The 12,457-nt window shown below is 38.1% G+C and overlaps 1 protein-coding gene across 3 annotated transcripts; it reads right to left on the bottom strand.

The window, feature by feature from the left end:
* On the bottom strand, window positions 812-12,457 carry LOC105166564 (methyltransferase-like protein 6). 3 transcript variants are annotated; one of them, XM_011085959.2, is made up of 7 exons: window positions 12,172-12,454; window positions 10,957-11,066; window positions 8,580-8,755; window positions 8,345-8,436; window positions 8,136-8,238; window positions 7,885-8,027; window positions 812-1,146 (listed from the first exon to the last, which is right to left on the bottom strand). In XM_011085959.2, the coding sequence occupies exons 1-7, from the start codon at window positions 12,382-12,384 to the stop codon at window positions 1,042-1,044; spliced, it is 942 nt and encodes a 313-aa protein (XP_011084261.1). In that variant the 5' UTR covers window positions 12,385-12,454; the 3' UTR covers window positions 812-1,041. The 3 variants fall into 3 exon arrangements, with proteins under 3 accessions (XP_011084261.1, XP_011084260.1, XP_011084259.1); XM_011085958.2 differs by lacking the exon at window positions 812-1,146 and adding an exon at window positions 6,553-7,514 and having other exon boundaries at window positions 8,163-8,238; window positions 12,172-12,457; XM_011085957.2 differs by lacking the exon at window positions 812-1,146 and adding an exon at window positions 6,557-7,514 and having other exon boundaries at window positions 12,172-12,457.

The following is a 12,457-nucleotide window of genomic DNA, read 5'->3' as shown; positions in this document are numbered from 1 at the left end:
ATTGTAAGTGATTTACAATTTTTCAACTGCATGATTTTCACATAAGAGATCTATGTTAAGTTTGTTTTTGTAGGTCATAATTTGATTTTACAAAGTGTTAAAACTTCAACTTTCATACATTTGAATTTAGGGAAAGAATTTGAAAAAAAAAATTCATATCAAAAGAATTTAAAATTCGAGACTTCAAATTTGTCGAACCAAATATAACCTTTGGTTTGATGAATTTAGATTTGAGAAAAAGATTTCAAATAACTTCATTAGAAAAGAATTTTTGAAATTCATCAATAATAAAAAAATATAATTTAGAATTAGAGTTGAAAGATTCCAAATTCTTTAAATTTTGAAATCTGCACTCATGTATCTATAATCTTTACATAGGAAGGGATTATATTACTTATAACATAAGATTTGAGGCTCTATTACAGGGAGTCCATAGAGAAGGTTTAAAGTTGCTTCATATACGTTGCTACATCACCTTAAGGAAGATATAAATTTCTTTACCCTTTAAAACAGGGGTTTTATTAAATATAAGTTGTTGTTTCACGGAACATATTTTGTTTTCAGAAAACATTAAATAACTTCTTAAACATGAAGACAATAATGGTATTAACCAAGAAATAATTATTTGCAAGAAATCCCAAATATCATTTTGCTTTTATATATCGAAAGCATAGAGTAAATATGAACTTTATATTTTTAATTTAATTTCTAAAATTATTAATAACCATTGTTTGTATGGGGTTATGAATGTGATTCAATACTTTTCATATACACAAAAAGAATAAAATTACAAACAAAATAAATGCATCTATAACCAAATTCTCCAGAGGGAATTCCTGGAGTATACACTAATTTCTCATTTCTTTGAACGTATTCTTTGATTTGGAATCACAAACGTATTTAATAAGTACATCTGAATGTGATATAATAATCCGATTCACATAGAAAGGAAAGCCTAGTGTTATACCTCTCCATTAGAGATGAGTTCGAGAAACATCAAAATATCGTATCAAAACCATCGAGAAATAAAATTGCTGCCTGTCAAGAACATGAGGGCTTCTGAAACTTCCCATGAACCCATACTCTTTTCATGATCTTGCCGTTCCGACGGTTTATCGACTTGACGCAACAGTATTCGAGCTCAATCTAAAAAAAAAGGCTCATGACATTACATCTTAAGGAGAGAGTGCGTAGGTAAATATAAAATTAACAGAAAAGAACTGGGCTACATCAGTTGCTTTCACTGTTTCAATTCAAGCTTCTCTGGAGAGGCTCGAGTCGAATTCACATACGTAAATTTCCTGGTGTTTAACTATACAACTGCAGGAGCTTTTGACGGCCCCTACTAATAATTCTTGGATCTTTTATTCCATCAGGAACAGACTGTGGTGCCTTTACTCTATGATTTCCTCATAGCTAAGGAGAGATTTTAACGAGGACAAAGATGTTGAAGTGGAGCTGCTGCTGTAGTTTCTTCATGTGCAGCAGAGCAGCAGAAAACAAAAACAGAGCATCTCGCATTCTCGCATTCACGACTTATCCGAGGGCTTTTGCACTTTTATTTCTTTCTTAGTTATTAGCAACTTCTTCATTGTACATATTGCTTTTCTCTTTTAGCGTTTCTCATTAGTTATTAGCGTTTTTCTACCAGAATAGCTGAGGTGGCTGAAGTTTGTTTTTTTCTTCACCTGCATTGTACCTCTGTGTATTTAAATGGGTATCCACACCCACTTTCATTTCAATAAAAATTCTTCCTCTCAGATTTTATACCTGCTTGCAAAGATCCTCTCCATGAATGGAGATTTTGAAGCTTCTCAGCATGGTATCAGAGCCTTCGATTGAAGGTCTCTGATCCTGCTTCCGCGACACACAAAACAGAGCACTTGTGAGGCGCAGCAGCTATGGCGATGGAGGCTGCGACTCAAACCACTGTAAATGCGGTGGATCGTTTGAAGTCCGAAGCTCTGCAGCTTCATAGCTCAGAGCATCCAGGTATGATGCTTGTATCCACGCCTCTTGATGGCAAAAATTTCTTGAGTTGGAGTAGAGCTGTTCGTCGTGCTCTAGGAGCAAAATCGAAGCTCGATTTTATTACTGGAACATGTGCAAAACCTGTAGAAGACCCTGAGTTATTGGAACAATGGACGCGTGTTGACTGTATGGTGACGTCCTGGCTACTTAATGCCATGACTAAAAACATCGCTAATGCTTTTATATACACTAAATCTGCTAGAACCTTGTGGATTACCTTGAATGAAAGGTATGGAGTATGTAATGGACCACTCTTATATCAATTGGAGCGAGAGATTGCATCTGTTAGACAGGGAGATTTGTCAGTTGTGGATTATTTCACCAAAATCCAAATGCTATGGGATGAACTAATTCAGTTGCGACCATTACCTGAGTGTACCTGTGCATGCGCCTGTACATGCAATGTCACTAAGGCGATGGCGGACCTGATTGAGCAAAATCATCTTATGCAGTTTCTTATGGGTCTGAATGAAGAATACGATAATGTGCGGAGTCAGATTCTGGTTGCTGAACCTCTACCGAGTATAAATAAAGCCTATTCGATGATTTTACGCGTAGAGAGGCAAAGGCAAGTACACATGGGTGAATCACTTGAGGGAGCAGCATTGTTTGCTGAAGGGGCAGCTAGGAAACGAGAGGAATTACCAAGAGGACAGAGTTACAGAAAGAGAGGAGTAGTAGATAAACGAAGTATGAAATGCGAGCATTGTAGCAAAACAGGTCATGACAAAAGTACTTGTTTCAAGTTGCACGGAGTGCCGGAATGGTATAAAGAATTGAACGAACAAAGAAGGAAAAGTGTTGGGGGTTCGAACAGGGTGAATATTGCGCAAGGACCAGAACCTAAGTTTCAAAAAGAAGTGCAAAGGGAGGATCAATCCTCAGTTAATGATGTGGTCATGGAGCTTATGAAGATGCTGAAAAAGTTGCCTTCAGACCCTATCCAGGCAAGTTCTTCAGAAAATTTTGCAGGTATGCACTACTGCACCTTTACTGGTATTGAGCATTTGCATCCAAGTTCCTGGATTATAGATTCTGGTGCAACAAGTCATATGTGCAGTGATGTCAATGCTTTCCACTTTTTGAGTAAATCCTTTTTCACATCTTCTATATATCTACCTGATGGCACCTCAATACAAACTAAACAATCTGGTCACATACATTTATCTAAAAGACTCGTGCTCAAAGATGTGCTATACGTTCCCACTTTTCAGTCTAACTTGATCTCGGTTAGCAAGTTGTGTACCACTTCTGAACTTCGTTTCACTTTCTTTCCCTCTTGTTGTCTGATACAGGACCGGATGACTAATGAGGTGGTGGCAGTGGCAAAGCAAACCAAACATCTCTATATTCTCAATAAACAGTCTTTTGATACAGCTTTTATCAAATCTTTCCAATCTGTTTCTTCGAACTTTGTATCTCGTGTTATAGAATCTGATGCTTTGTTATGGCACAAGAGGTTGGGGCATCCCTCGCTCAAGGTACTTGAACATGTTCCCACCATGAAAAATGTTACTAAAAATGCTGAAATATGTACTGTGTGTCCTCTCGCTAAACAACATAGGTTGCCTTTTCCCCATAGCACTTCTTCGACATCCAAACCTTTCGATCTTATACATGTCGACATATGGGGACCTTATCATAAACCAACTTTGTCCAATTGCCATTATTTTCTTACGATTGTGGATGATTACACTCGTGCGACTTGGACATATTTGATGAGACACAAAAGCCAAACTCCTACTTTGTTAAAAACATTCTTTAAATATGCCCAGAATCAGTTTCATTCATCCGTTAAACATATACGAACTGATAATGGGGCCGAGTTTTTAGGCAGGGATTGTCAATCTCTATTCGCATTGCTAGGCATCTTTCATCAAAAATCTTGCCCATATACTCCCCAGCAAAATGGTTTAGTTGAGAGACGTCATAAGCAACTCCTTGAAATAGCACGGTCTCTGCTTTTTCAGTCATGTTTGTCTACAAAATTTTGGGGCGAAGCTTTGCTCACTGCCACCTACATCCTCAACAGGCTACCTTCTTGTGTACTATCTTGGAAAAGTCCATATGAGATGTTATATAATACTACTCCAACTTATGATCATTTACGAATCTTTGGGTGTCTATGTTTTGCCACCGTACCCAAGTCTGACAAGGATAAATTCAGTAAAAGGGCTCTAAAATGTGTCTTTCTTGGGTATTGCCATGATTACAAAGGGTATAGATTGTATGATTTAGACACAAATAAGCTTGTAGTATCACGTGATGTTATCTTCCATGAACATGTTTTTCCTTTGCAGTCTCCATCAACTCAAGCCCCAGATACCAGTCTACCTCTTGTCCCTGATATAGAACTTGCCCCTGATGTTATACAGACCCCTTCTCCTCAGTCCACTGAACCTATGTTTCCTGATTCTGTTCCTGCTAATGCATTCCCTTCTCCTATACAAAATACATCACCTAGACCTCTCAGACATTCAACTCGTCATGTTCATAAGCCCGCTTGGCTATCTGATTATGTCTGCAATCATCACTCTACTTTCTCCACTGCACACTTGCATTTTGTTGCCCAGTTATCTGTTTTGCAGGAACCTAGATCTTATTCTCAAGCTCAGGGACGCGTTGAATGGGAATTGGCAATGAGGGATGAAATTCAGGCTCTTGAAAGGAATAATACATGGAGTTTAACTTATCTACCGCATGGAAAACGAGCCATCAGTTCACGATGGGTCTACAAGTTAAAACTGAATCCTGATGGAAGTGTCAGTCGATATAAGGCTCGTCTTGTCGCGAAGGGGTACACTCAGATTGAAGGAGTAGATTATACTGAGAGTTTCTCTCCAGTAGCTAAGAGTGTTACTGTACGGGTGTTTCTTAGCATTGCTGCAGCTTATTCGTGGCCGGTTCATCAGCTTGACATTAACAACGCCTTCCTCCATGGGCGTTTGGATGAGGAGGTATACATGACGCCTCCCGAAGGATATGCTGTGCAACCTGGCATGGTTTGCAAATTACACAAATCACTTTACGGTTTGAAACAAGCCTCACGCCAATGGAACCATGAATTCACTCAGAAGTTAAGTGCTTTCGGATTTCTCCAGTCTGCCCACGATAATTGCCTGTTCATTAAACTCACTAGTGGTGGTTTTTTAGCTTTGCTCATTTACGTGGATGATATTCTCATCATGGGTCCGGCGGAGGGACTAATCATAGAGGTTAAGGCTTACTTGGATGATCTTTTTACAATCAAGGATCTTGGGTATGCAAAATATTTTTTGGGATTGGAGATTGCCCGCTCCTCTGACGGAATGAGTGTTACACAAAGTAAATATATCAGTGATATTATCACTGATACTGGGATGACTGATGCACATCCAGTCTTGACTCCTCTTCCTCACGGTATTAAATTCAGTTCTGAACTTGGATCCCCTCTTCCTGATCCTGAAAAATATAGAAGGCTGATAGGGCGCCTATTGTACCTTGGTTTCACGCGTCCTGATCTATCGTTTGCAGTACAGCAACTAAGCCAATTCCTGCAACATCCCACTGATCAACATTAGTCTGCGGCTCTGCACGTTGTGAAGTATCTTAAGGGCTCTTTGACTACTGGTATATTCTTTCCTTCATCCTCTAATTTTCAGCTTGCAGCTTATACTGATGCTGATTGGGGCTCCTGTATGGATACACGTCGCTCCGTTACTGGTTTTTGCATCTTTCTTGGCTCTTCCCTCATCTCCTGGAAGACTAAGAAACAGAACACCGTCTCATGTTCTTCAGCCGAAGCGGAATATCGTGCCATGGCTGCCTCTGTTTGTGAACTTCAATGGATCTCTTTCCTGCTCAAAGATTTCCAGATTTCAGTTTCGACTCCTATTCCATTTTGGTGTGACAATCAGGCCGCTTTACACATCACGGCTAATCCGGTGTTCCATGAACGTACGAAACACCTCGACATTGATTGTCACGTGGTCCGCGACAAGTATAAAGAAGGTTTCATTCTACCTTCTTTTATCTCCAGCAAGTTACAAGTTGCTGATGTCTTCACGAAATCACTTCCCAGTGCTGCCTTTCTCAAATTCATGTCCAAGCTGGGTTTGCTTCGTCCTCCAGACCCAGCTTGAAGGGGGGGTGTTGAAGTGGAGCTGCTGCTGTAGTTTCTTCATGTGCAGCAGAGCAGCAGAAAACAAAAACAGAGCATCTCGCATTCTCGCATTCACGACTTATCCGAGGGCTTTTGCACTTTTATTTCTTTCTTAGTTATTAGCAACTTCTTCATTGTACATATTGCTTTTCTCTTTTAGCGTTTCTCATTAGTTATTAGCGTTTTTCTACCAGAATAGCTGAGGTGGCTGAAGTTTGTTTTTTTCTTCACCTGCATTGTACCTCTGTGTATTTAAATGGGTATCCACACCCACTTTCATTTCAATAAAAATTCTTCCTCTCAGATTTTATACCTGCTTGCAAAGATCCTCTCCATGAATGGAGATTTTGAAGCTTCTCAGCAAAAGATTCCCTGTTCCAGTTCACTCAGACAACAGACTATGCATCCTACGATATTAAGCCGAACTAGTAATTTTAGTTATCAGAACCAGGACATACAAACTCCAGTATTATCATCTCTAGCATGGGAACAAAAACAGACAGAAAAAAAACAGGGGAAGAAAATGAAAGAGAGAATGACAAAACAGGGAGAAAAAGAAGAAAAGAGAATACCATGTAATTAACTGTCTCGGTCTAAACAAACCATCTAAATTTAAATGGATGCTAAAAGTAGCTTACACATTTAATTGAGTTTCCTAGAATGTTAAAATTTTGGGATGTTATGGGAAAGGGTTCTCAAAAAGAATGGCAAGGTGATGAACTTATAATTGGAGGTAATGTTTTCGGATGAATAAATAACTTTGAATTATGTTGCCCATGTGATGCGAGTACCCATCAATGTATCTCAGACACCATCTGGCATCATCATATCCAACAATCCAAAAATGCATTTAGTTTTCAGTTACATTTTTGTGAGCCCCTAATCCTTATTCGATTAACCCCTGCCTAAACTTTTCAGATCCCAACAGAGATTCTCCCTGAGGAGAGAACATGGCAGCCAAGGAGGAAAGAGGGCTGGCACCAGTGAACAGGGGTATGATATGTCACCACCCTGGTCAAGGCCACAGTTAAACCAACAACAGCAAAGGAAAGGATTTTTCAACCGTCGGATTTAGCCCACAAACAAGCAGTAGCCAGGGTGTCTCTGGTTGCACCTTATAAAGAATAGTGCCAGTGGCTCCGAGAGGAGTCATTGGTTTGGCAAGGAGTTGCCGACATGCATGATTGTACACCAATGGGTAATGAGGAGATTCTTGCAAAATTTCAGCTGGGAAACTATTCATATGGGATGTTCTATTGAGACAGAATACTATCCACCAAGTATGAAGGCATCCAATGACTGTTTGGGCACCAACGTACAAGGGTGACAGTGGAATACCATCCTGCACACGAGTAGGAGAGTGACAAGCGAACAGAGGCCTTCACAATGGAGATTTATAAAATTGTTATAATGGCAAGTCTCTTTATTGTTGGGAACATCTTCACCAAGTTTCATAGTAGGAGTTCTGTTTTGAGTAGCAAATGGCATCTATATTTGAAGACTGCTGGTGCAGTGGCAATATAGTAATTTCAGAATATATGGAGTTAGATTTGACAAAACAAATGGAACAAATAATAATGTGTTGTTGAAATGAGCGAGACATGGGGTTGTAGGAAGGGCAAAAATGAATTGCAATATTGATATGAAAATGCAACCAGCAGACTCTCAGGTTTTACCAAACAGATGAATTGTGTTACTGACAAGAATTATACCTCAGTGAAGCCGGCAGCAGAAGTTAAATTTCTAACAGTATCCAAACAGAAGAAATAAGAGCGAGTCCCATCTGACCGCAAGTACTCTCTATATCCCATTTTTTGTTCAGGCTGAAATCGGAGCATGGTCATATCATACAGACCTGGGTTCATCATAAACATTAGTATCTTTAGTTTATGTTGCATCAGAAAACCTAGAAGCATCATAGAACCTGAACTGCCACACAATCTCATTAATTTTTTGCAATTACCATAGTCTCTAAATAATAGCAGGCCACCTGGCTTTAAAACAGCAAAGCAGTGAGCAAGAGCCTTAGGCATCCTGTCAAGCGGTAAGGCTGACAAAGTGAATATCTGGCGTAAAATAGATGATATTCAGATTTCATCCCAGTGAACTCTTCAATATATCTTTGTGTAAGGTCATGATAAAAACAGACAGTAACATGAGATTGTAAATTACCAATGTAACAAAATCTACTCCCCCGATGCAGCATTCAGTTTCATCAGAGCAGGATGGATTAAGGCCATTTATTTCATAACTGCTATTTGCACCTGTATGAGTCTCAAACGAATAAGTGTTTAGAAACATACTTCCAAGTGAATTCAAGAAGTCGGTAGTGGACACAAATTGCCTGTAATACAGATAGTGACAACGACACCTGAAAATCCTAAATGATGCTTCAGCAAGAAACTACCTGAGCAAATATTGCAGGCCAACCACGAAGGAAACGCCGTTGTTGAAAAATCATTCTGGAACGGATGGAAACGATGTTTATCAGAGATTGAATTAGCAGCACCAATTATCTCTTTAGCCCTCACAAGAGCTTCATTACTGCAGTCACAGGCATATAAGATCATGCTCTCTCGTCCACTGCAAAAAGAGAACCAAAATTCAGAAAAAAAAAGGGGGCAACTGAAATGATGCAGATATGGAATTTCTTGGAAGATGGATAATTTCTCTTTTCAGTATCTGTGACTAGAGAAGAGGTAATGGTCGAAGTAGTTAACAAATAGTAGCCACTTTAACCTTTATACAGATTCAACAGAAAATAATTAGCCACTTAACATGTTCTCAACCAACAAAAGAGTAGGTATGATCTAAGACACAATCACAGGATCAAGGATATAATACTTCCTCAATGTAAGAATCTCATCTTTGCTTCATGAAATTAACATGGGCAATGATTTAAGCATTTAGAGGTCTGAAAGAAAATTCTTGGCAGATTAGCGCCAACAATTTTTACAAGCTCATTTGAAATTTTGAATTAGTATAGTGGGTTTGCATCTTCAATATCTGATTCCTAGTACTAAAATCTTTGAACAGAGGAACCTTTTGACAGAGAAGAAACATAAAAATTACAACTGCAGTAGAAAGAAAATTTTATTCTCCCAAAGAGAAAGAGAATGCATCCTTCATTTCATTGCTCAATTACATCACAGATGAACCCCAGAGGAGCTTTCCAGAAAGTTCATCAAAATAATGTGGTATAGAAAGTATAAAAGTAACTGCAACAATATGCAAAATAAATTGGAAAGTAGAGGCATTCAGGTGGCAAAATTATATGCAAGCTCACTATCAAACATATCCAGATTACAGATTCCCTCCTCCCTCTTTTTATGGTTAAAGAAGATGACGTCATCAGGAAAAAAGTGCTGATGCTCCAAATGACCTCTGACTTTTGGTCCTTAGATTTCACCTAATTTTACAAACAAGATACTCTCGTGTCCCATTTATGCGTCTTGCATGTGCCTACAACTGGAATTATTACTACCAGGTTCCATGATAGCATTATCAATTATCATTGAATAAAATACTTATAGTATTAGTTACATCAAAAGTTCATATATAATCATTACAAATTGAAGACAAGAGTTTCAGTAAAACTTAGGAACAATAAAATGTTTCCATGGAAACTGAGAGGTTCCACATGATATTAAGAAAAAGAAGGTTATGGGGGGAAAAATAGAAAGTTCTGAACTAACCATCTTAATTTTTGTCCATTGAATAAAAACTGATAACTTTTCCATTGTTTTATGAGAAACCTATGAAAACTTTGATCCATGCAAGCAATTTCACAAAAAATGAGAGTTAATTGTAATATGACAAAACCTCAGGAGGTGTGTAACAGTGAGAAAGAGAAAGTGGAATGGACAACAGAAAAGAGAGAGCAAGACTACCGAGGAGAGAGGTAGAAGGGGGCCGTAGAAGAAGGGGATTGCAAGAGGAAAGATTGGGCAGTAGAAGGGGAAAAGGAGGGGAAAGAGGACGGCAAGAAATAGCAAAGCAAAACGAGCAGAGTAGAGGGTAGACAAACAAGAAAGATGCAGAATATAATTGGAACAGATAGAGGAGAACAAAACATTACAAAAAACACCTGTTCAGAAACATATAACACAACTAAGATGTCCAGAGGCAGAAGCTTTCTAGGTTTTCACCAAAACAAATTTTGAGGGAAGTTTTTTGCAATTATGAAATGAGAAAAAGTTGATAATTTATCTGTTGCAAATGAGAGGTGGTGCAACTATTCTACAACATAACCTCCATTTTGGTAGAATGGAAGACACCATTGAAATCACCTCCAAAATATTTGATCAGACAAGCACGTGCGCATAACTAGGTCGACCAATTCAACATATTTCCAATCAGAGATGGTCTCAACTTTTCTTCTATGTTTGTTCAATCTTCTAGATTTTGATGGGGAAATATCAGCTATAAACTTTTTCTATCTGCAATTCCCACAATATTTTGCTTCAACATCTTCATTTCTACCCTCTCGCATTGATGCATAAGGGTAAGCCCCAGTGAGTTTTCCACAATTAAGATTCAGGAAAAGTTTGTGCAGCAATAAAACTTCTGAAAGTCGTACATTGATACCCCAACCTAACAGTCTGTCAAAAATTAAAACAACAGGAAAAGCACAGGAAATCTTGCATGAATATTGAGAGGAGTAACTAACTAACCACTCAATTCCAAGGTTACCAATCACATGAAGGAATTCACAAAGGTAATCTAGAAAGTACAAGGCTAGAGTTAGCTAACAAGAATTGAAAGTAAATAAGCCTCTAGTTTACCGCAATATTGCAAGAGCCGTACTCCCATTACCACAGCCCACCTCTAAAACCTTTGAATAGTCCTTGCAAGCTGCTAGTTCCGGAAATTCCTTCAACAAATACCGCCTCTCCTGCATCCAGGAGATGTTTCAACAATGACACAAAGGTAAGGAAGTAAAAAGTTATGTTCTTTAGTTGGATTGAGTATAAAGATATATGTAACATGTGAGAATGGATAAAACCAGGGTATAAAGTCTTCATTGAACAAATGGGGAAGAATCTAATTAATACTCTATGCAATCTCACAAAATGGAATAACAAATAATACCAATCAAATAAAATCAACTAATCAAAGGCCAAAAGATGTGAAAGGACAATGTGATATAAACTAGAAATGGGCCACAACCAAGAAATTCTAAGGCTCTGGAATAGTTTCTGATGGAGTCAAAGCTAAGAGAAACCAACCTTTGGCTCTTTAAAGACAAAGAGAGATGATAAGCCTAATTGAATCTTTAAGATGCTAACGACCTACTTCAGATTTCTTCCCAAAAAAAAAAAAGCATTGTGAAAACAGTTTCTATAGTTTTTGCAATGCTAATTCATATGTTGGTAAGAGTTTACCAGCACAGGCAATACATTACATTATATTTCTTTTGTTACTGGGGTAAGATTGAACAAACAGAGTGTAAAGATGGCATGCCATGATTCCAGTTTGTCGAAGATTTGCAAAAAACAAAGACAAAATTGTAGCAAAATGGCAGGTTATACATTTCATATAAAAATAATTACTTAACAGAAAAACATTTATATTACAACCAAAGCCAATATAAATCGTCTTCATAACGAAAGTCAAGTAGAAGCAATCTCATTCAAGGAACATGGTACATAGACAATTGTTACAACACCATCTTAAATTTCCTTCAAAAGATCAAATTATCCAACTTACACTTTTCACCTAACGTCCTACATGCATATATAAGGAGCTTGACCATGACGTCCAATAAGGATGTAGATAATTTATTCTAAATATACAAACTAATCATTTTACAATGTGCAATCTACAAACACAATACAAACCGGCATCAAGAACATTTTTTTACATCATTCTGCACAACAATCAAGTTCCGAAAGTACAGACCAGTAAACAACCAACCAAACAGCTCAAAATTTTTTAACATATAACACCAAAAGAAGATAAAATTTCAAAAGTTCAACGACTTCAACGATTAATTTTACCTTGAAGAACTTGCCAGTAGAATGACGAGCATGAAATTCATCCCACGCTTCAGAGTCCTGCTCAGCGTGGTTGTTCAGATTATCAATCTTTTCTGAAGAGCAAGGCAGCAAATGGAATTGAAGAGACGGATCGTTCTCCACTTCTTCTCTTAATTGCTCCCAATCGAAATCTTTGGAGTAATAATTTTCTGCCACCAATTCTTCTCTGCTCATCGTTTACGTCTCTCGGAGAGATTTTGGTACGATTGGTAGTGCTTATGTTGCACTTTCCTAATTACTAAAAACC

This window comes from Sesamum indicum, linkage group LG7, assembly GCF_000512975.1.
Source record: "Sesamum indicum cultivar Zhongzhi No. 13 linkage group LG7, S_indicum_v1.0, whole genome shotgun sequence".
Taxonomy (NCBI): Eukaryota; Viridiplantae; Streptophyta; class Magnoliopsida; order Lamiales; family Pedaliaceae; genus Sesamum; species Sesamum indicum.
The sequence above is the reverse complement of the archived record's forward strand: the minus strand, read 5'-3'. Positions and strand labels throughout refer to the sequence as shown.